The sequence below is a fragment of the Aethalodelphis obliquidens genome, unplaced genomic scaffold, assembly GCF_003676395.1.
Source record: "Aethalodelphis obliquidens isolate GAN/ISIS:26980383/991018 unplaced genomic scaffold, ASM367639v1 scaffold91, whole genome shotgun sequence".
In the NCBI taxonomy this organism is placed as follows: domain Eukaryota; kingdom Metazoa; phylum Chordata; class Mammalia; order Artiodactyla; family Delphinidae; genus Aethalodelphis; species Aethalodelphis obliquidens.
Window position 1 is genome coordinate 3,798,397 of NW_020838035.1, and position 22,611 is coordinate 3,821,007.

Consider the following 22,611-nt stretch of genomic DNA (forward strand, 5'->3'; position numbering starts at 1 on the left):
TTATTCTTTTCACACAACCTGCTATGTTGCTTTTCCAAAAAACATGCTTTTGCATATACCAATTTAGAAAAATGCCTACCAAGAAAAGTCATGCATACACCACAAAACTCTTAAAAGAGAACACAGGCAAAACATTCTCTGACATAAATCATAGCAATGATTTCTTGTATCAGTCTCCCAAGACAAAAGTAATAAGAGCATAAATGAACAAATGGGACCTAATCAAACTTAAAAGCTTTTGCACAGCAAAGGAAATCATCAACAAAACAAAAAGACAACCTACGGAATGGGAAAAAATATTTGCAAACAATGCAACCAGCAAGGGGTTAATGTCCAAAATATACAAACAGCTCATACAACTCAATATCAAAAAAAAAAAAAAAACAGAAAAAAAAAAAAAAAAAATGGGCAGAAGACCCAAGTAAATATTTTTCCAAAGGAGACATACAGATGGCCAACAAGCACATGAAAAGATGCTCAACATTGCTAATTATTAGAGAAATGCAAATCAAAACTGCAATGAGGTACTACCTCACACTGGTCAGAATGGCCAAAAAGTCTACAAATAATAAATGCTGGAGAGGGTGTGAAGAAAAGGGAACCCTCCTACACTGTTGGTAAGAATGTAAATTGGTGCAGCCACTGTGGAAAACTAAAAAACTAAAAATAGAACTACCATATGATCAGCAATCCCACTCCTGGGCTTATATACAGAAAAGAGGAAAACTCTAGTTCGAAAAGATATATGTACCCCAATGTCCATAGCAGCACTTTTTACAACAGCCAAGACATGGAAACAACCCAAGTGCCCATCAACAGACAATTGGTTTAAGAAGATGTGATATATACACACAAACACTGAAATATTACCCGGGCGTCAAGAAGAATGAAATATTGCCATTGGCAGCAACATAGATGGACCTAGAAATGATCATACTAAGTGTCGTAAGTCAGACAGAGAAAGACAAATATTATATGACATCAATTATATGTGGAATCTAAAAAAATTGTACAAATGAACTTACAAAACATGAACGGACTCAGACATGGAAAACGAACTTACGGTTACCAAAGGGGAAAGGTGAGAGGGACAAATTGGGAGTTTGGGATTAACAGATACAAACTACTATACATAAAACAGATAAACAACAAGGACCTATTGTATAGCACAGGGAACTATATTCAACATCTTGTAATAACCTATAATGGAAAAGAATCTGAAATATATAAAATGGAATCACTTCGCTGTATACCTGAAAGTAACACAATATCGTAAATCGACCAAAAAAGTCATGCATACACATTACTCTGGGCATAGAATATTGTTTTATTACATCTTTGCTGATATTATAGGTGAAACTGTGTTTTCTTTTATTAAATCACATTTAATGACTCTTAAGAAAATTACATAGGCAAGAGTCAGACAGACTTAAAGCCAAATTCTGGTTTTTTCCTTTTACAAACTGGCCAATTTAGATAAAGTATGAACCACCCCTGGCTTCACTTTCCTCATTTGTGACATGGTATCTTGGAGTGCTATTAGGTGTCCTCACGGATACAGGATGCCCAAGTTTTAATGCAAAGTGTCTGCTATACAAGCTCACTCACTGAATGCCACCTACTATCATCTTCATTACCATCACCATCATCAACACCCTCCTCACCTCCCTCACTGTCATTATCATGTCCATCATCACAGTCATCATCACCATGACCACCACCACAATTCTCAACACAAAAGCATCATCTTCATTGCCGTCATCGACACCACCATCAGTAGCATGAAGATTATGACCATCACTATCATCAGCATCATCACTACCATCATCACCATCAACCTCTTCATTGCCATCATCACCATCATGGTATCATCATCTCCGTCACCCTCATCTCGTCATCATCACCATCACCATCTTCATTGCTATCAATAACACCATCATCAGTATCATCAAAATTATGATCATCACCATCATCACCACCATCATCATCACGATCATGGTATCATCATCTCCRTCACCCTCATCTCGTCATCATCACCATCTTCATTGCTATCAATAACACCATCATCAGTATCATCAAAATTATGATCATCACCACCATCATCATCACCATCATGGTATCATCATCTCCGTGACCCTCATCTCATCATCATCATCACCACCATCATCATCGTTATCATCACCATCATCTTTCTCATTGCTCTCAAACTCAGCATCATTACCAGCATCACGACCACCAGGATCATCTATTATTATTACTACTACTACGATTATTATCTACATTTATTCATCTATGGGTTGGTTGTTCACTTTGGTCACTGGGATGTTAGTCTTTTATTTAAACGCATTTGATTTTAAAGATCTACCCAAATAAACCCTTGTTGCATGTCCATTAATTAAACTGCCTACAGATACAGTTTACAACTAGATCCCCTAGGAGGTCACTTCAAAAAGTTACCCTAGGGTAGGCTATTTGGACCATGGTTTCTTTAATTATCTCATCGTTTTTTCCTATTTTTTTCCTAATGGCAGAAAGGAGTATTGGTTTACACTTGGTTTAGAAATGTGTCAGGTCGAATTTTCTGAGGTCCTTTCTGTGCCGATTATTCACACAATTTCACATATCACGAAACATATGATATTCAAGTAGTGATATAACAGGACTATTATTATTATACATAAACACATCTTGTTCACGACTATTATAGAAAAGATCTTTGTCAGCATCACCTTTGGGGTCATTACAATGCATATTCTTGGGGCCCATCTGTCATCATCGTCTTCAGGGTCATTAAAATGCAGATTCCTGGGGCCCACTCCGCCAAGTTAGTGAGCCAGTGGGGGCCTGGATGAAGCCCAGGAATCGGCGTGTGAAAAACTTCCTGGTTAGTTTGGGAACAACTGCTCTGTAGCATGAACCTCTGGACTCTGTCCTGCATGTCTGTGTGTTAACTAGGAGATTCCCAAATGACTTCATGAAGGTATTTCTTTACCTCAAAGGTCAGCAAACTTCTTCTATAAAGGACAAGATAATACGTACTTTAGATTTTTAACCTATATGGCCTGTTCTGCAGTTATTCAACCCTGCCACTGTAGTGTGACAGCAGCCACAGAAAATGGGCCAATTATTGGGTGACGTTTTTTGCAAAGAGAGGCAGTAGCAGCCTCTGTGTTACACTGTCCACTCCTGCTTCACGTTTTCTGCAAGGCAGTGAGGCCCTCTTTTAGCGCAATACTTGCCCTTGCTGGGCTTCTCAATTTTCGTAAGAGCACATCTGTCGATATTCTCGGTAGCCCAGTTGATGACAGAGCACGTTGCCGTGCAACTAACTGATCACAGGAGCTGCACTTAGCGTGCTTGAGCAAAGACTTCCAATTCACTCACTCGGTCTTTTAAACAATGCTCAGCTCAGAGAATCGATATGACCATCAGCCTCTGGGCTCCATCCTTGAACACGTGATTCATGCTCCGCACAGCCATTCGGTCAATCACTTGTCCTTCCAATTCCTCCTTAGCGTATTCTGACCCTGTGAGTCTGGGTGGGACCACATTCAGCAAAGTGGCCTGACAGTTAGAAGCTGCCCAATAAGTAATTCACTGAACGCATGAATCCAAGGAAAAACTGTATGTGTTAATGTCAGGGCCCGTAGAGTAGGAAATGTTAACAAACAAAGCCACAGAAAGTCAGTGATGTAAGGTTACTAGTGGTCCCTCCTTGGATTTACAGAGCTGCAGGACAGAAGACCAGGTTAGACCACCATCCTGAGGGGCTGCCCACCTCAAACCCTCACAAGAAGAGCTCAATGGCCAGCAAGCAGCAGCGGGGTATGACCTCCTGTGCTCCTTGCAGAATCCCCTAATAGAGAACGGAGGAAATGAACTCACTTGTCAACCAATTTCCCAACAGCCACCCACCACCCCCCACTGCAACTTTTCCCGTTAAAGACTTAGGCTGAAATTCGTTCAAATACAATTCCACTTTCCGCCAGGTCAACTCCCTAAATTGGCTGATCCTTTAGCAAATCCAACCCTTTCGCTGGAATTTTTTTTTTTTTTTTTTTGGCTGCACCAAGAGGCCTGCGGGATCTTAGTCTCCCGACCAAGGACTGAACCCGTGCCCCCAGCAGTGAAAGCGCACAGTGCCAACCACTGGACCACCAGGGAAGTCCCTAGCTGGAACTCTTAAAATAAATGGTGGGCAGATCAGGTTCCACCCTGTCCTAACCCGTCTGCCCCATGTCAGGTCAAGTTTTCCACCTGGAGTTACAGCGTATGTTACCCCTGATTCTGCCATCAGCAAACACATTCCAGACCCAGAAGTGTCTCTGGAGTGTGATGCCCAATGTGGCTCATGTCTCAACTTCCTCCTCGGCTGGATGTTCCTGTCACTTTATATTTATGTAACCAAGAGGTCCAGATACTTACCGAACAGCAGTTAACGCCTCATAAGCGAGGTGTCTCATTTTCAAATCTCTAGGTCCTTCTTTTGGCTGAAAAGAAACCAGTCTAGGGAAGGCTTTGCCACCCAAGCTCACTTCCTATCCCATTACGCCATGCTACTCTTTCTTGTCTGGTTACTATCCCGAGTATGAGGAATAACAATGAACATCAATGAGTTCTGCTTGCTCAGCATTCGATTTCCCTTTGGAGAACCGTCTTTTCTGAATCTACCCTAAGCTAATTTCCTGCTGGACTCACCCATCCCTCTTCCCCATCCAGAAACGTCTACCTAACCCAGGCCATGCCAATCCAAGGGACTCTTGCCTCTAGATACGGAAATTGGTTCAAAGTTGGCCTGTGACCCAAGCTGGGTCAAAAAAAATCATCCCCAGGCCAATATGCTTCTCTGAGTTCAATGGTGACGTCACAGGGAAACACCGGTGACCATTTTTTGCCACCAAATGAAGACAGCCTCTCTGAGAAGAAAGTCAACATAGAGAAAGAAAGATGGACCCAACCTTTCCGGTGACTAATGGCAATGATTCAGATCCGAGAGCACCATCTCTGAAGCTACAACCACTGCTAGAACTCTCAGTGCATAGACCCAACGAATCCCTTTTTCCCCTTAAGTGAACTGAACTTGAATTTACTTCACTTGCCATCTAAACATTTCTAAGTAATAACCAGTTTGATGAGCTCAAAATCCACATCCCTCCAACCAGTGGGACTTGAGTTATAATTTGGCCAAGTTTTGAAATCCATTTATTTTACCTATCACGTTTGCATCCATTATTGAACGCTTCATAAAAAATGAGCACACACCTAAATGGCTTACAGCCATCTATTTTTTTAATCACAGTTTCTGTGAGTCCAGGTACAGCTTCACTGGGTTCTCTGTTTGAGCATCTCTCATGAGGCTTCAAACGAAGGCGTTGGCCAGAGCTGGGGTCTCTTCTGAAATCCGAGTGACTGGGCAAGATCAGATTGCAAGCTCATGGTTGGATTCAGTTCTTTGCAGCCTGTTGAACTGAGGGCTTCAGTTCCTTGCTGGCTGTCGAGCAGACGCAGCCTTCCATTTCCTTCCATGGGGATCTTTCCAACATGGCAGTTGATTCCAACAAAGCATGAAAACCAAAAAGGCAACAGAAATGATCTGCTAGTAAGACATAAATTCCAAGCCAGTGCAATGTAATCACGGCACTGACATCCTATCCCCTCCATCGTGTCCCATTGGTTACAGAAGTCCTATGTCCTGCCCACCCTCAAGTAGAGGGAACTCCACAAGGGCATGACTACCAGGACACCGGGGTAACGCGAGGTCTTGCTGAGTCAGTCCACCACACACGTCTACACCAAGTGGTGGTGATGCCTGGAACTTTCCAGGGAAAGATGAGAACACTTAGGGCCTGACAGATATGGACTGAGATGCCTCAGAGGGAAGAGCTGGGCCTGCTGATGGCCTGAAGTTGATTCTCAAAGAAGAGAAGGAAGTATAGGATGCAGTAGTAGGATGAGTCTTTCCTCAGGAACGAGAGTTCAGTAGAAGGATGTCAAGTTCATTTTCTGGATCATTAGTGCATAGAATCTTCCATGTGGAAAACCACTGCCTTGAGGGATGGGAAGCCAAGATGTTCTTCCCTGGTGAGGAGAGGGGGAGAAGACATCCAGGAGACCACGAGGGTGTCAGGAGAGCTTCCCAAAGACAGAGACGGTTTTAGGAACCGTGAACGTGGACGACAGCTGTTCTAGCTTCTTCTGGCCGAGACAGGAGGTAAAGACAGAAAACAAAAAGTCCACGTTGTATTAAGATTGCTAGCACTATTGGGACAAATGACTGCCAACTGGGTGGCTTAAATCAACAGAAATTTAAAGGTCACACTGTTCTGCAGGACAGACATCCAATATCAAGGAGTCAACAGGGTTGGTTCCCTCTGTAGGCTCTCAGGGAGACTCTGTTCCTTGCCTGTGTCTCAGCTCTGAGTTTTTGGTGTTTTTCATCAATCCTTGGTGGGTTTGGGCTTGGAGGTGCATCTCTCCAATCTCTGCGTCTCTGCCTCCATCTTCCGTGGTCTCCTCCCTGGGAATCTCTGCTGTCTTCATTCTGTTCTCCTCTTCCCCCCTCTACTCCCTCTTCCTTCTCCTCCTCCTTTTTCTCCTCCTTCTTCCAATTTAAGCACTCAATACCTATTTATTAAATTCACCATTTGGTCACAGTGCAGCTGTGCACACCTGTGCTAAGATTCTAAGATCCAGTCTCTTACTTTTAAGAGCCTTTTTCCCAAGAGAGACAAGAAGGGCAAAGTGTTCTTGGTGATGTGTTTGACTATCTTTCCTAGGAAGGAAAGATTTAGTTTCTTTCTGACACGTTGAGGAAAACTCCACTTGGATTCCACGGGCGAAGCTTCACAGAGAAGGTCTGGCTTCCTGGAAGTTTGTTTTTTCTTTTTATGGAGTCCTAGACATGAAAGAAGTGAGACTTACGGGGCTCTTTTTCTTCTTCTCCCACTCCCAACACCCACCTCTGGTAACCATCAATCTGTTCTCAGTAACTATGAGCTTGGCTTTTTCGTTTTTTGTGGGGGTTTTTTTGCGGGGGGGGTTAGATTCCACATATAAGTGAAAAATACAGTATTTGTCTTTGTCTGACTTACTTCACTTAGCATAATGCCATTGAGATCTGTCCACATTGTTGCAAATGGCAGGGTTTCCTTCTTTTAATGGCTGAATAATATTCCACTGTATATATATCACATCTTCTTTATCCACCCATCCATCAATGAGCACTAGACTGTTTCCATATCTTGGCTATTGAAAATAGTGCTGCAATGAACATGTGAGTGCAGATATCTTTCCAAGTTAGTATTTTTGCTTTCTTTGCATAAATACCCAGAAGTGGGTTTGCTGGATCATATGGTAGTTCTATTTTATTTTTTTGAGGAACCTCCATACTGTTCTCCATAGTGGCTGCACCAATTTACATTCCCACCAACAGTGCAGGAGGGCTCCCTTGTCTCCACACTCTCGCCAACACTTTGTCTTTTCAATAGTAGCCATTCTAACAGGTGTGAAGCGATATCTCGTAGTTCTGATTTGCATTTCCTTGATGAGTAATGATGTTGAGCATCTTTTCAAGTACCTGTTGGCCATCTGTATGTCTTCCTCAGAAAAGGTCTATTCAGATCTTCTGCCCATTTTTAAATGGGCAGAATTTTTTTTTTTTTTTTCTAACAAATATGGTGTCTTAAAAGGACACCAGTCATAAGGACACCAGTCTTAATAAGGACACCAGTCGTAATAGATTTAGGGTCCTGGCTAATACAGTATGACCTCATCTTACCTTGATTACATTTGCAAAAGCCCTATTTTCAAATAAGGTGACATTCATAAGTACTGGGCGGGAGGGGGGGGGGGTTAGAACTTCAACATATCTTTTGGCGGGGGACACAATTCTACCCATAACTCAGGTCAACTCAGAACCTGTGACAAGAGAAAAGTCTGAAGACTACATACCCATGGCATGGTCTGTAAAAGTCTTTAAAAGATTCCGACTCGTATTCTGCAGTATTAGAATAACCATTTCATATCTCACAAACCCCCAAATTCCTCACAGCACCTTCTCATAGCTTATCTAATTTAGATCATGACCACAGCAATAATAAAAACAACTACACAATCTTCATTTGAAGAAAATGCTAGAGGAAGTTCATTTCCGCCTAAGTCTAGAGAAAGGCATATGAGATGTTGAACTCTTTTCCAACCTGTGAACTTTAATTAACTTCTTGGCAATGATTCTACCTCCATTAAATCAAATTATAGATGATTGCGTTTATTTTTTTAATTTATTAATTAATTTATTTTTGGCTGCGTTGGGTCTTTGTTGCTGCATGTGGGCTTTCTCTAGTTGCGGCGAGCGGGGGCTACTCTTCGTTGCGGTGTGTGGGCTTCTCATTGCGGTGGCTTCTCTTGTTGAGGAGCACGGGCTCTGGGTGCGCGGGCTTCAGTAGTTGTGGCATGTGGGCTCAGTAGTTGTGGCTCGCAGGCTCTAGAGTACAGGCTCAGTAGTTGTGGTGTCCAGGCTTAGGTGCTCTGCGGCATGTGGGATCTTCCCGGACCAGGACTCGAACCCATGTCCCCTGTGCTGGCAGGCAGACTCCCAACCACTGCACAACCAAGGAAGCCCAAGACGACTGCATTTAAAATCAGGCAACCCATGGCGTTTCCCAAACTAGGAACCCATTACTGTGTTGGCCATTCTGTCACAATTTTCCACCTCTTTCCTTTGTAACACCTCCGGGACTTTGTATTTCAGGGAAACATGCAGTAAAGAGATTTTGGCTGGGCTGCAGCTGGTAATTCTTGTGCAGGCAACGTCCTGTGAGAAAATCCAAGCCTCAGCTGCAAATTTCTTCATCCTGGCACATGCGATCCGTTTGCTGTAGGAAGCAGAGGGATCGTATTTTCTTTCATGTTCTAACTCGTACTGTAAAATATATTATTGTTTTCTAAAAAAAATTATGAAAACATTCAGTTTCAGGTTCAATATACATGAGCCAAGAGCTGAAGGCATTTGCCAAAGAAAAAAACTAACATGAACTCCAGGTATATACAACACATATCATGATTTGAGAGCAAATGCTTGCCTATGGGTTGACATCGGCAATAATTCTTGGTACCAAGACATCCACCTAAGAGTAAGACACTCAATTGATAGGCTCTCCACAGTTGGCTAGGGAAGAGGATGAGAGGGTCCTAAAGGCATCTGCAGGAGGAAATGAAGCCTGCTGAGGATGCTTGCATGAGACAAGGTGGAACACAATATCTTGTCTTCAAAGATTTCCAAAGCAAGAGGCTGGGAGAGGAAGGAATCCAGTTGGCTTTGCTTTAGCTCTGTTGGTAGAGATGGCACATGGATAGATCACCAGCCCTTTCCAACGGTGAAAGGAACTCCCTTACAAACCTGCAAACATCTTCATCGGCCAGCTCCAAAAAGGGCTGCATGTCCAGAACTGTCCGTCGTCCATTTGATCCATACATTCAAGTAGATGGTTCATTAAGTTCACAAATGCTTTCAAAGGTTTACAGTCTCCTGGGGGTGTAGCCTTGTAAAATGATTGGAGTGAAGCTCTAGGAATACGGAGAAGGATGTTTCACCTCTGCTTACGACTTCAGGGGGTTAATGACCAGAGGAATACTGCATTGAGAAAGTCTGGGTGAAATGGGTCCCACAGCTCCTTCTACGTGGAAGATTTCACAATTCTGTGATTTATGTGCTAGTTGATGCCATCACTCACCCCCAGGTAATATGATGATTGGGTAGTAGGATATTCAATGTACCACAATCCCTTTCTTTGAAAAAAATGCATGAGATGCAAACATCCTTGTACAACGTGCTGCAGTGGAATCTGATCTCATTATCTGATTTAAACTCAGAAGGAAATATCTAATCTAAGCTAATATGTTTTTACCAGTGTAATTTTCTTAGGGAAGATACAGTTTTCTAAGGTTTAATACTCTATTTTTAAATCTAAACTACTTTTTTAAAACACACAAAATGTTATAGCAATATCACATTAGTTATCCGGAGGTACACATCATAAAATATAGAGTTATGAAAGTATTTCACTAGGTAAAAATCTGGGGGGAGCAGTAAAGCGTTGAATGATTTTTTTAAAAAATTCCAGGCGATAAGTACATCTGAATTTGGTAAGAAAGGAACCTCCTGTTCTTTGATTTAACCTTACTGCACAGTCTGTTGAGAAGAAAAATATGCATTAGCATTCCTTTGGATGGAATTCCATTTATGAATCCTCCAATGTCGAAAATATAACAATGCAAATGCAAAGTGAGTACTCTGCATGTTAAACTATACCATCAAAGCACCTTCCTATAGTTCTGTCATGATTTTATCCCTCCCTCTTTCCCCATTTTATACTTTTTATGTCTTGGTCCATCTAGAGAAGCAACAAATAAGCTTCATTTGGGGGGATTCAGAAAGCCCTTCTTCATTCCACAACACAGGAGTATATGCCTTGGATATCCATCTCAAGATTGGTGGAAACCTTTCCATCATGGCTCCTCAATGGAAAACATAACTTTCAAACTGTTTTCTTTTTCTTTTCGTGGAAACGTAAAGCATTCCCTGCTTGAATTCACTGCGCCAACGGATCCGTTTCTGAAACTTTAGTTTTTGTTCGGACTCATTTACTTTCCCATCAAAGGGCTTACATTTCTTTACGTCACCTCTTGGACTCACCCAAAGCCCTGCATATGTTAAATGCAAATAGTGATTTATCAATATTTTTCAATGAATCACCTAAAAAAGGCTGTAAAGAGAATAAGGAATGGAGGAGAGAAGAAAACACACAAAGAATCAGAGTTGGGACCTGGAGATCCACAGACTATCTGGCTGGGGTTAGAACTACAGTGTACACATGGGATGTGCAGATAGGGTAGATGGGATGCCAGGTGAATATGCTCATTTTTTGATGGAATGATGGATTATGTCATGTCATAAAACAGAAAGAACAGAACATTGCTCAAAGCATACATTTTAAAGAAAACTGATAGCAGTGTTTCGGAACATGTAATTTTCAGATTGTGTCAACACCAACTACAAAAGCTCCTTTGCTTGAGACAAATCAATGTCTTTCAGTGTTCCTCTCTTTCTGATGGGAACACACACTCTTCCCCAGGGCAAACTTGACTATTGTACACACAACCACGTTCACAACGGATGAGAGAGCATCTTGATTAAGGTAAACTTCAGAGGGCTTGGAATTCAGAGAGGAAGGCAGAGTCTCGTCATCTCCATGTGCTTTTTGGCTTTTTCCAGAAAATTGTAACACACTGGATCTTAAAGGAATCACGGATGTTTTTTCCTGTGGGCTTTCTTCCAACATCCTACACACAAACACAGCCACGCAGACACACACACACACCCCACAAACTATATACCAATGCCACTCATCACCACTCAAAATAATCAGACATGTGACATCTAACAAGAAAAATTCTTTTCATTTTTTTTTCTCTGTTTCCAGTTGTGGAAACTCACTTCGCCAAGCCTAAATAGAACATTCGATTGAATTAATAAGACAGAGACTACCGTGTCTCTCGTCTTCATTTTGTCTTAACAAGTGGTTAGCACGTGAACAGATCACTCTTTTTCAGACTCTCTCTCTGCCTCAGTTGCCTGTGAGTTCCTGGATGATTTGTAGGTCTGATTTATTTACGCAGGGCTGCTGAAGACAGCCTGGCTTAGGAAAACCAAACAACAGACTAGATAGACAGGAACCTACTCCCCACCTGGGCACTCAAGGAACTTCAGGGTTCGAATGACAGATACTGTAATGAGATGAACACTGAATTACCCGAAAATTAAAGTTATAAGAACATACTAATTTTTTTCTTTTATGATCATTTCTTACAAAGTAGCTTACTCCAACATCACTATAACCCTAATATTCACAGGAAGTACAGTACTATTATTATTTATAACTGAGGTCACTCAATGTTAAAAAGGTTGAAGGCTTTGCCAACACAGTATGCAAAAGAAACAACAGTGTCCAAACCAGCAGTGTCTCTGGCAACAAATGAAGCTCTTACATGTCCTGGGGGCGAGACCGCACGAGTAAATGAGGAGGAGATTTCTGGACACTGACACATACTCGAGCAGACTAACTGCACCTCAACTTTCTATCTTGAACAGTTTGTTTGCAATGGTTATAATACGCATGCATAGCAAAGGGGTTTTTTAATACATCCTAAGTCATTTGGACTTGTTCTAATTGTCAAAAAACTTACAAATTGCTAATGGAATTGAGTTAAAACTCATGTTTTTGAAAAGGACACGTGTAAGGGGAAATTCTCTTCTTTAGAGAACAGTTTTTCTGAATTCCTCTAACAAGGCGCACTGACCAAACAGCATTATTCATAATATACATAATTTCTAAACCCACCACGGGATTATTTTTCTGTTGGTGAATCTCTTAAGCTGGGAGAGAAACACATGTTGTCAGAAATCTACTCTAGTTTAACCATGTTCACAAAATACTAAATTCTTTTCAGTTAATCCTTGTCAGGGAGATACTTATTAAATAATCTTTCCTAATTATCTTCACTTCCAAGCCACGGTCTACACAGCATCAAAAATCCCCCCTGACAGATGAAAATGGGAATCATTTAATGATTTTCACATAGCTGCCCGCTGATGTGGACTGGCTAAAACATCTTTCTCACTGTGTTAACTTGGTCAGCTTTTAGTTTTTGCCACTAAAACCAAACTTTGCCACTCTGCCTCCAACCGAACTAGACTTTGCCACTCTGCATACAACCGAACTATTTGTGACGTGATGAAAAGAGAAAAGCAATTAATGTTTCCGTTATCTCACAGAAAAAAATAGTGCTATTGTCGGTGGATGTTCTCAGATCCTCTTCCAAGAAATGAATTTTAATGCTTTCTTGATGATTAATTTCTGTACTTCAAACAGGATGCTAAAAAATCCGTTTGACAGCTCAGGCTAAAAAAGATAAAGCTTAGGAATAAAGCAGAACAAGATAATACTCTGCTCTTTAAAAAAAAAATGCCATTCCGGAAATAATGCCATTTGCAGCGACATGGTTGGAGCGAGAGATTATCATACTAAGTGAAGTAAGTCAGACAGAGACAAATATGATATCACTTATATGTGGAATCTAAAATACTACACAAATGACCTTATCTACAAAACAGAAACAGACTCACAGACAGAGGACAGACTTGTGGTGGCCAAGGGGGAGGGGGATGGAGGAGGGATGGTCTGGGAGTTTGGGATTAGCAGATGCAAGCTATCATATATAGAATGGATAAACAACAAGGTCCCACTTTAGAGCACAGGGAACTATATTCAGTATCCTGTGATAAACCAAATGGAAATGAATATGAAAAAGAATATATATGGTATAACTGAGTCACTTTGCTGCATGGCAGAAATTAACACAACATTGTAAATCAACTATACCTTCTATTTTAAAAATGCCACTCCTCAAAATTCCCTTTTGTTAAAGCCATACTGGGAACTGTCAGAAGTGATGGATGCTTGGTCCTGTTTCTTAAGCTGACCCCTCCAATACTACAGTAATTACTTATGTTATAGACAATACACATGTATTATGTACTGGACGTTATATTAGACCAATATGCATATGCAAATTAGCTGAAAAGCTCTGGTTCTCTTTTCTACTATTAACTATGCTCCACTCACATCAGATTACAGAGTTGTTATAGGTACAAGATACTAGACAAAGCACTTCATATGGATTAATACCTTAAATCTCCCAGCTCATCTTTATTTTACACACAAGGAAACTGAGGCATGTACTAGCCAAGGAACTTGTCCATAATCACTCAACTGGTAAGGGAACAGGCTGGCATTTGCCCCCTGGCAGGCAAGTTCCTGACCAATCCTCCAAGCTGAGCTGAAGGAGTGAACCGAATTGACACTAGAAAGGGTACAGAAAACGTGTCTGCACCCCTCATGTTCATAGGGGTCCATAGGTTGTTTCCAAGCAATGGAAACAACCTAAGTGTCCTTCTATGCGTGGACAGGTGAAGAATTTGTGGTGTAGTTACACAATGGAATATCACTGAGCCATAAAAAAGGAAATTCCTGCTGTTTGTGGTAACGTGGATGGACCCTGATGGCATCATGCTAAGTGACATTAGGAAATGGCAAACACTGTTTTCACTTCTATGTGGACTCTACACAAAAAAACACATGATATCACTTATACGTAGAATCTCAAAAAAATATTACAAATGAACTTATTTACAAAACAGAAACAGAGTCACAGATGTAGAAAACAAACTCATGGTTACCAACAAGGGGGAAACCGGGGGAGGGGTAAATTGGGAGACTGGGATTGACATATACACAACTATATATAAAACAGATAACTAATAAGGACCTGCTGTAGAGCCCAGGGAACTCTACTCAATACTCTGTAATGGCCTCTATGGGAAAAGAATCTAAAAAAGAGTGGATCTATATATGTATACGGATAACTGATTCACTCTGCTGTACACCTGAAACTAACACAATATTGTAAGTCAGCTGTACTCCAAGAAAAAATTGATTGAAAAAATAAACAAAAAACAAACAAAACCACCCAACTCGTAGAAAAAGAGATCAGATTTGTTGCAGCCAAAGGTGGGGGTAGAGGAATGGGGGATTGAATGAAGGTGGTTGAAAGGTACAAACACCAGTTCCACGACAAGTAAGTACTAGGGGTATAATGTACAGTGCTGATGACTCTAGTCACCACTGCTCTATGAGATACAGCAAAGTTGCAAAGAAAGTAAATCCTAAGACTTCTCATCATGAGGAAAAAAACTTTTCCTTTTTTTTCTTTTTCTCGTACCTGTATGAGAGGACGTATGTTAGCTGAAACTACTGTGATCGTTTCACGATATGCGGAAACCATACCATCATGCTGTCCCCCTTAAACCTGTACAGCAATAGATGTCAACTATGTCTCAATAAAACCGGGGGGCGGGTAAGAATTAACTGACATTCTGTCAAATAAATTCATCAATAAGTTATTTTTTTAAAGGATAGAGAATCACTTTCCCCATAACAGATCAGATCTTGAGGTCTAGAGGGAAGGAATGGGGAGCCCAAAAGATTTTGCCAACACAGAAGAAGACATTTAGAGGTACAGCTGCCACCGTGAGGGACATTTTGCAGAGACAGATGAGAAACGACGACCATTTGGATGTTTTGCTCTATGCCATTCACTGACACCTACTCTGGACATCTGTTTTAGATGCCTGGGAAATCTTAAATACCCGTTCATTATGTTCCTGTGTAAAATCAGTGAATCTTTCGAATATGACATTTCGTAAGAGTTGCCATAAATCTGTTCTAAAACGAGGAGCCAAAAGTTGGGTGTCTACTTTCTCCAGGTTAAACCTCAAATCTGCAAAATATCCACCCCCCAACGGGAACCAACTTTGTCTCCTTGATATGTATAAGGGAAAGCGGCAAATGTTAACCACCCACTGCTAAAATGAGTGTGGGGGCTGTTTGTTTTTTAACCAGTTATTCTGGAGGTCGAAAGGGTAACAAACGAATTAGCATCTCAGAACGGGCAGCAACTCAGAAAGCTCAGAACAACTCTTCAGTGCTGTGTATGTTGCTTTCAATTAGGGTATTTATATTAAAGGCTGGCAAAACTCTATGAGTTTCCGTTGCCGCTGGGACAAATTGGCACCAGTGTTGCAGCTTCGAGTGGCAGATATTCAGGATCTTAGAGTTCTGAAGGTCAGAGTTCCACTGGGCTATAACTGAGGGGTGGGCAGGGCTGTGCTCCTCTCTGGGGCTCAAGGACAGAACCCATCTCTTGTCTTTTCCAGCTTCGACAGGCTTCAGGGTTCCTCAGCTCTTGGTTCCGCCTTGTCCTCAAAGGCAGCCATGGCCACTGTGCCTTTTTTCCATTGCTTCCCTCTGGCCCTCATCACCTTTTCTGCTTCCTTATTCACAACAGAGCGTCTTTGTTATTAAATATGGACCCACCCAGATAAACCAGAATATATTCCCTCCATCTTAAAGTCAATGGATAAGCAAATACCGTAACAACAGGGACAGAGTAAAGGGACAAAGTAGGTAATTAAATAGTTAATCCCACTAGGGGATTGGACGTAAAGGAAAAAGTATGGGAGACCCTGTAAGTTAATGATCACTCAAGAAAGCAGGCCTGCTGAGCCGCAAAGCCAGGCAGCCTTATTAGCAACAAAACCATGCAACAGAAGCACAAGACACGCCCCAAAACAATAAAAAAAAATGGTGGCATGAGACCCACAGCCTGCCCAGTGAGCTCAGTAAGTTAATGACCCCTAGGACATGCTCTCTGCACACATAAAAAGCAATAGTTTATGAAACGGTGACATTTCAAAGTGAAAGACCCTCCCTGTACTGAGACCTGAAATAATTCTTCCATGTGCCATGACAGTCCCAGCTTGACCATGTGGGGGACAAGAAAACTCCCCTGCCTGATGTGGTGGACAAGCTAAGGACGGAAGCCTGACGTCTACCCAAGAATGAGGAAGAAGGTGGTCTTCTCCCCCTCCCCACTTCTCCTTTGGTTATAAAACTGCGGCCCAGGGATTCCCTGCTGGCGCAGTAGTTGAGAATCCACCTGCCGATGCAGGGGATACGGGTTCGTGCCCTGGTCCGGGAAGATCCCACATGCCACGGAGCGGCTGGGCCCGTAAGCCATGGCCGCTGAACCTGTGCGTCTGGAGCCTGTGCTCCACAACGAGAGAGGCAAAAACAGTGAGAGGCCCATGTACCGCCAAAAAAAAAAAAAAAAAAAACTGCAGCCCACTAAGTTCTCAGTGGCTCACAGCACCCTCTCACCTACCTGCTTGTAAGCCTCACAAGTGTCCTATTCTAATAATCACTTCTTATCTATCACTTTGCCTCTCACTGAACTCCTTTTTTTTCTTTTTAATATTTATTTATTTATTTGGCTGTGCTGGGTCTTAGTTGTAGAATGCAGGACCTAGTTCCCTGACCAGGGATTGAACCCGGGCTCCCTGCATTGGGAGCACGGACTCTTAACCGCTAGACCACCAGGGAAGCCCCTTGCTGAATTCTTTCTGCACTGAGACATATAGAACCGGAGCTCCTCAGAGCCCGCCCGAAAATGCCACCTAGCGGTTTCAATTCCATCAGCAACCTTCATCCCCTTGGCCCTGTAAGGTAACATATTCAAAGGTTCCAGGGATTAGGACGTGCCCTTCTTTGGAGGAGGCGTTGTTCTGCCTACAACAAGTCTCTGCGTGTCTCTCGAAATTAAGCATGCTTGTCTCTGTGGCCATGCCAACATGTGAAGCCTGACTAGCACAGGACAGGAACTCAGAACTATCATTGGTAGGGAAGTCAGATGGCCACACCGTTGGATGAATGCATCACGACAAATCTAAAACAAATAATGGAGTACCAGAGTGGAATATTGAATTCCAAATAGCCAATACGGCTGTGCACACACTTAATGAAATGCACTGTTATGAATTAAGATATGCCCTAAAACAAGGTCTTTGGAGAAATCAGCATGACGCCGTCATTTCCATGTGTTATTGTACAAGTGGGGTTTATTCATTTAGCAATAACCAATAATTAAACATCTAAACCTCCATGTTGATTCACAAATGGATGCAAATCATCTATTTCTAAACCCTCAAAACTCCGGACCCAATAGGCTGTGATTTTCTGTTTCTGCAAACACACGGGCATAGAGCTTCCCTCACCAGCAAAATTCCATTATGTATCTATCGTAGGGAGATCAAATTTACCTATTCAGCCCCTATTAGATTTCTGACTCTCCCGCCAAGATGCTGTGAGATATCGTGTGCCAGAGCGCTCTAAAAAGCCCAGAGGAATCAACAGGTAGCAGTGCCTTTATTCTTAAATTTAGATTGCTTCTCTAGTAGGCAGCTTTTTTCGCGTGTTTCTAGTCCCAAATTCCTATTCAATCCTGAACCACAAAGAAACGGCCGAATCGTTTATGGGGTCAGTCCACACAACTGCACATCTATGGGTCTGTCATCAGGGAAGCTACTGATTTGTCTTCCTGGGCGGTGGAACTGTACCCCGACCTCTCAGAAGCAGGCATTCTATTTGAAGTGCATTCCTTGTTTGGAAGGTGAACGCTATAAAGTCACCGGTTCAGAGACACCAGCATATCAAATTTATGATGAAAGCAATTTTATTTTTCTTAAAGGTTTTTTGTTTGATGTGGACCATTTTTTAACATCTCTATTGAATTTGTTACAATACTGCTTCTGTTTTATGTTTGTTTGTTTGGTTTCCTTTTTTGGCCATGAGGCACGTGGGATCATAGCTCCCCGACCAGGGATCAAACCGCACCCCCCGCATTGGAAGGCAAAGTCTTAACCACTGGCCCGCCAGGGAAGTCCCATGAAAGCAATTTGAGTCCTTTACCCTGTTTTGTTTCCACCACCCTGTCTTTGCTTCTTTTTATTCCTTTCTTTGACTAGTTCATGATAAGAAAGACCATGACCCAGGTGGCTTTGAACTGAGAACTCTAATTGGTTTGGGTGGGGTTATCCATCCTCTTACATATGCACCAAGCAGCTACTGAGCACTAGGGCAGCTCAGCACAGGGCACGGAAGTAAGGCGTCCAGTGTCAGTTTAACCCCTTGAACCCTATTCAAGACCTAGACTTTACAAGGTAATTGTGAGATCTGTCACCACAGTGACAATAGCCACATGCCAGACGCTACTAACATAATGAAGCTGAACCCTTTCACTTTCTCTGGGCATTCCTTGTCATCTCCCTAACAGACTGCCCCCATCCCGGTTTCTCGAGAAAGGTGCCCACGCCACCTCTTTGCATCTGCACGGAGAAAGAACGATATGGCAGATGCGATCTGACTTTGGGTATCACTGAATAATGTCATCATTTATGGCAGACTTTCGGCCAAAGCTCACTGACAAACATCTCCCAAGGATTAAAGGTAAAAAAAGGAAAAGAAATGTCTGCATGAAAGTTACCAAGGACAAGGACACACTTCAGTTTCTATAGTAGACAGTGGTGGCTATGATTCCTCTCAATTACTTTTTTTTAGGTTCCAGGAAGATTTCATTCTACGTTTTTCCTTCTCCTTGTACAAAAAAGAGCACATGCAAACAAGAAATGAGAAACGGACGTTCACTGTAGACTAACTTGAGTCTGGTTGGTCTTTAGCAAACATTTTAATTTAAGGTCTACTTGAACAAGGAGATATCCAAGTTTTACTAGTATTGGATTAAGTTAATATATGGAACATGATTGTTTTCCCAGATTTTCGGTGTTGTGTTCTCCAAAAGAAAAGGGGCATTTTGTTCGAGCAAGAAAATCATTTTTCTAACGTAGTTAGAATCATCTGACGACACACATTTGCCATTTGATTGCAGTGAATATTGGCAGGAAATAAAGTCCAAAGGTATATCAACAACATGGATTCTGAACAATCAAGTCCAATTGTTTTATCAAATATCCCTTGCTTGTGTATTTAAAACAATCAGTGGCTCCCTTTAAGACTCAAAAAGTGCTAATATCTTAAGGCATTAGAGCCAAAGGAACCATTTCTTGTATAATTTTCAGGTGCTCACTCCAGCACGCAAATGTTCTTAATTCTATTAGTTTCTCTAGATCCACTCCTTTACAGATGATTCAGGTATAACATAGAACACTATATGCTCAGACTGGTAATCACCTGCAAATCAAGACGACAGCAATGCTAAAAAGGCATTAAGTCATTAATTATGACTTAGAAAAAAGTCATAAAAAGAATTAAGTCATTAATTGTGATACTCTCCATCGATTAGACACTGCGTAAATTCAAGTCGAACAAGTGGTACATTACCGAGATAACTGAATATGAAAAAAAAAAGAGTGGTTATAGAAAATACCACGCACAGGACATTATACAACCCTCTTGGCAAATCTGAGGCTGAGCGAGCAGGTGTTTTCTGTTTAGAATAAGTACTTACCATCCTCCGTGGGCACATAGATATTCAAATAAAGGCAGTCTTCATTCTGATCTTGAACGTAGGTCATCAGAGTATCCAGATTGGCAGTAAACCAGATGGGCAGCATGTCATGCAAGAGAGACCGCTCATCCAGGTGCTGGGGGCACACGGCAGCAAACTGAGTGGCGTTCCGAACCCCAGTCCATGAGGAGGGGGGTTCTGGGGGCTGAAACCGCCTTTCCCCAGTAGGAGGCGAGGCATAAGGGACCCCCAAGTATTGCTCCACTGGACCCAAAATCTCATTGGGCAGCGGTGTTCTCAAGCCCCTGATTTTGCCGTAATTGGTGTTGACCACAGGATACTGCGCCTGGCTGTCGATGAGCGTGAACTTGATGGCCAGGGCAGTGATCCACAACAGGACGTTGGAGTTCACCATGACACAGACCGGGGTGAAGACCAGCGGAAGCCATAACAGTCCCTGGGGTCTCGACATGGTTCACCACCACATCCGCGGGCGTCCGTGCGATGCAACTCCAAGCAAAGCAAGCCGTGAAGGGAGCCTGCAGAGAGAGACGGCTTTCCAGGGACCAAGACCCTGGAGAGGGGAAGGGCTCGCTAGGAAGCCTCTTCGATGGGTCATAGACAGAGCCCGAGCTTAACAGCAAACCCGGCGGTTTTCTCAGCAGCCCATTACAGGACAGCAGCCCTCTCTTAATCCTGGTGCCGAATTCCAGCCCGTGCGAGGCTCCAAGGAAGCGGTGACCATCCAACACCTCCCCAGGGCAGCGATCACTTAGGAGACCTCCAAGGCAGAGCGGTCAGCCTAATGGGAGAAAAAAGCAGACAAGGCTAAGGAAGGCAAGACCACTGCCACCAATGGCGTTTGCTGCGTCTTCCATGCAACCCTCAACATCACGCGAGGAAATCTCATTCACCGATGAATCTGTAGAGCGGCATCTGCGGGCAGTCGAATTTCGCCAGACAACCGCTTGTCTTAATTTCTACAGTGAGTCCCATCAGCAAGAACGATGCCAGTGCTCCGGAAACATTCAAGTCTTTGTTCAATGAACAAACACACTGCCAAAAGTTACACACATTGCACAGATAACTGTACTGATGTCTCCTAATTGCACTATTATTGATAATATTAGCCCAGCAATGGATAGGCACTCCCAAAACACTGTTTCTCAGATGTTTAAGAAAACTGTCACTTTATACATAAAATAAACAAGGACCTACTGTATGGCACAGGGAACTATACTCGGTATTTTGTAATAACCTATATGGGAAAAGAATGGGTATAGGTATATGTTTAACTGAATCACTGTGCTGTACACCTGAAACTCAACATTGTAAATCAACTATACTCCAATATAAAGTAAATATATTTTCTCCCATTCTGAGGGTTGTCTTTTCGTCTTGTTTATGGTTTCCTTTGCTGTGCAAATCCTTTTAAGTTTAATTAGGTCCCATTTGTTTATTTTTGTTTTTATTTTCATTACCCTAGGAGGTGGGTCAAAAAAGGTATCACTGTGATTTATGTCAAAGAGTGCTGCAAAGCAGAAACAGAGACACAGATGCAGAGAACAAACGTATGGATACCAAGTGGGGAAGGAGGGTGGGATGAACTGGGAGATTGGGATTGACATATATACACTACTATGCATAAAATAGCTAACTAATGAGAACCTACTGTATAGCACAGGGAACTCTACTCAATGCTCTGTGGTGACCTAAATGGGAAGGAAATCCAAAAAAGAGGGGATCTATGGATACGTAGAGCTGATTCACTTTGCTGTACAGTAGAAACTGTAATACAACCCTGTAAAGCAACTGTACCCCAATAAAATTTTTAAATAAATTCATACATACATACACTAATAAATACATAAATAAATGTAAAAAAAAAAAACTGTCACTTTTTCCTAAGGTATTAAGAGTGGAGCTCTAAAAGTTTTCCAAGACAGGTAAAGGGAAGTGTGCAACCAGACCAGCCTGGTTTCATGCCAGGTGGGTATTTACCAGCGAACATAAAGGGAGCAACATGCAGTGGAAAGAGCATCGACACCGGATACTCATCCTCCTCGGGCTACGCAGGGGCACGTGTGAGTAGGCTCCAGACATCATCGCCCTGAATCTCAGCTTCCTTGTAAGAAACGGAACAAGATGCTGCATCTCAAGTACGTGCCGTACTGCTTGTCACATCAAGACACCATTCATAATTAAGAGTGTGGATACAGCAATCCCGATCTTCATGTAAAGCACTGCATGCCTTCAAGGGTAAACCCTGCAGCCTATTTAAGAACCTTCTGGTACATCTGAGTCATCTTCCTACTGAGTCTGGGAGGAGTTAACTTTTAAAGAGTGACCTCCTTGGGAATTCCCTGGCAGTCCAGTGGTTAGGACTCCGGCGCTCTCACTGCCAGGGCCGCGGGTTCAATCCCTGGTCGGGGAACTGAGACCTGCAAGCCACGTGGCACCCCCAAAATAAAGAAAACAAAAAGGACCACCTCAATTTGTCCCTACGGGATCACACGACGACTCTCCCCAGATAAACCACTGCGCGTAGGACATTCAAGAATGTCGCACGTGAGTACCATACATGATGCATTAGAGACAGAAAACACTTCATGAGGTGTTGCAGGGACTCTACCT

General features: G+C 42.4%; 1 protein-coding gene across 8 annotated transcripts in view; it reads right to left on the reverse strand.

Moving 5' to 3' along the window:
* The window catches only part of NLGN4X (neuroligin 4 X-linked), a 344,769-nt gene that overhangs the window by 249,471 nt on the left and 72,687 nt on the right, over positions 1 to 22,611 (reverse strand). For all 8 annotated transcript variants that reach the window (XM_027095517.1, XM_027095511.1, XM_027095510.1 and 5 more), the window contains one exon: positions 19,978 to 20,779. In XM_027095517.1, coding sequence (XP_026951318.1) covers positions 19,978 to 20,449 — 472 coding nt within the window. In that variant the 5' untranslated portion in view covers positions 20,450 to 20,779. The remainder of the gene's footprint in view (positions 1 to 19,977; positions 20,780 to 22,611) is intronic.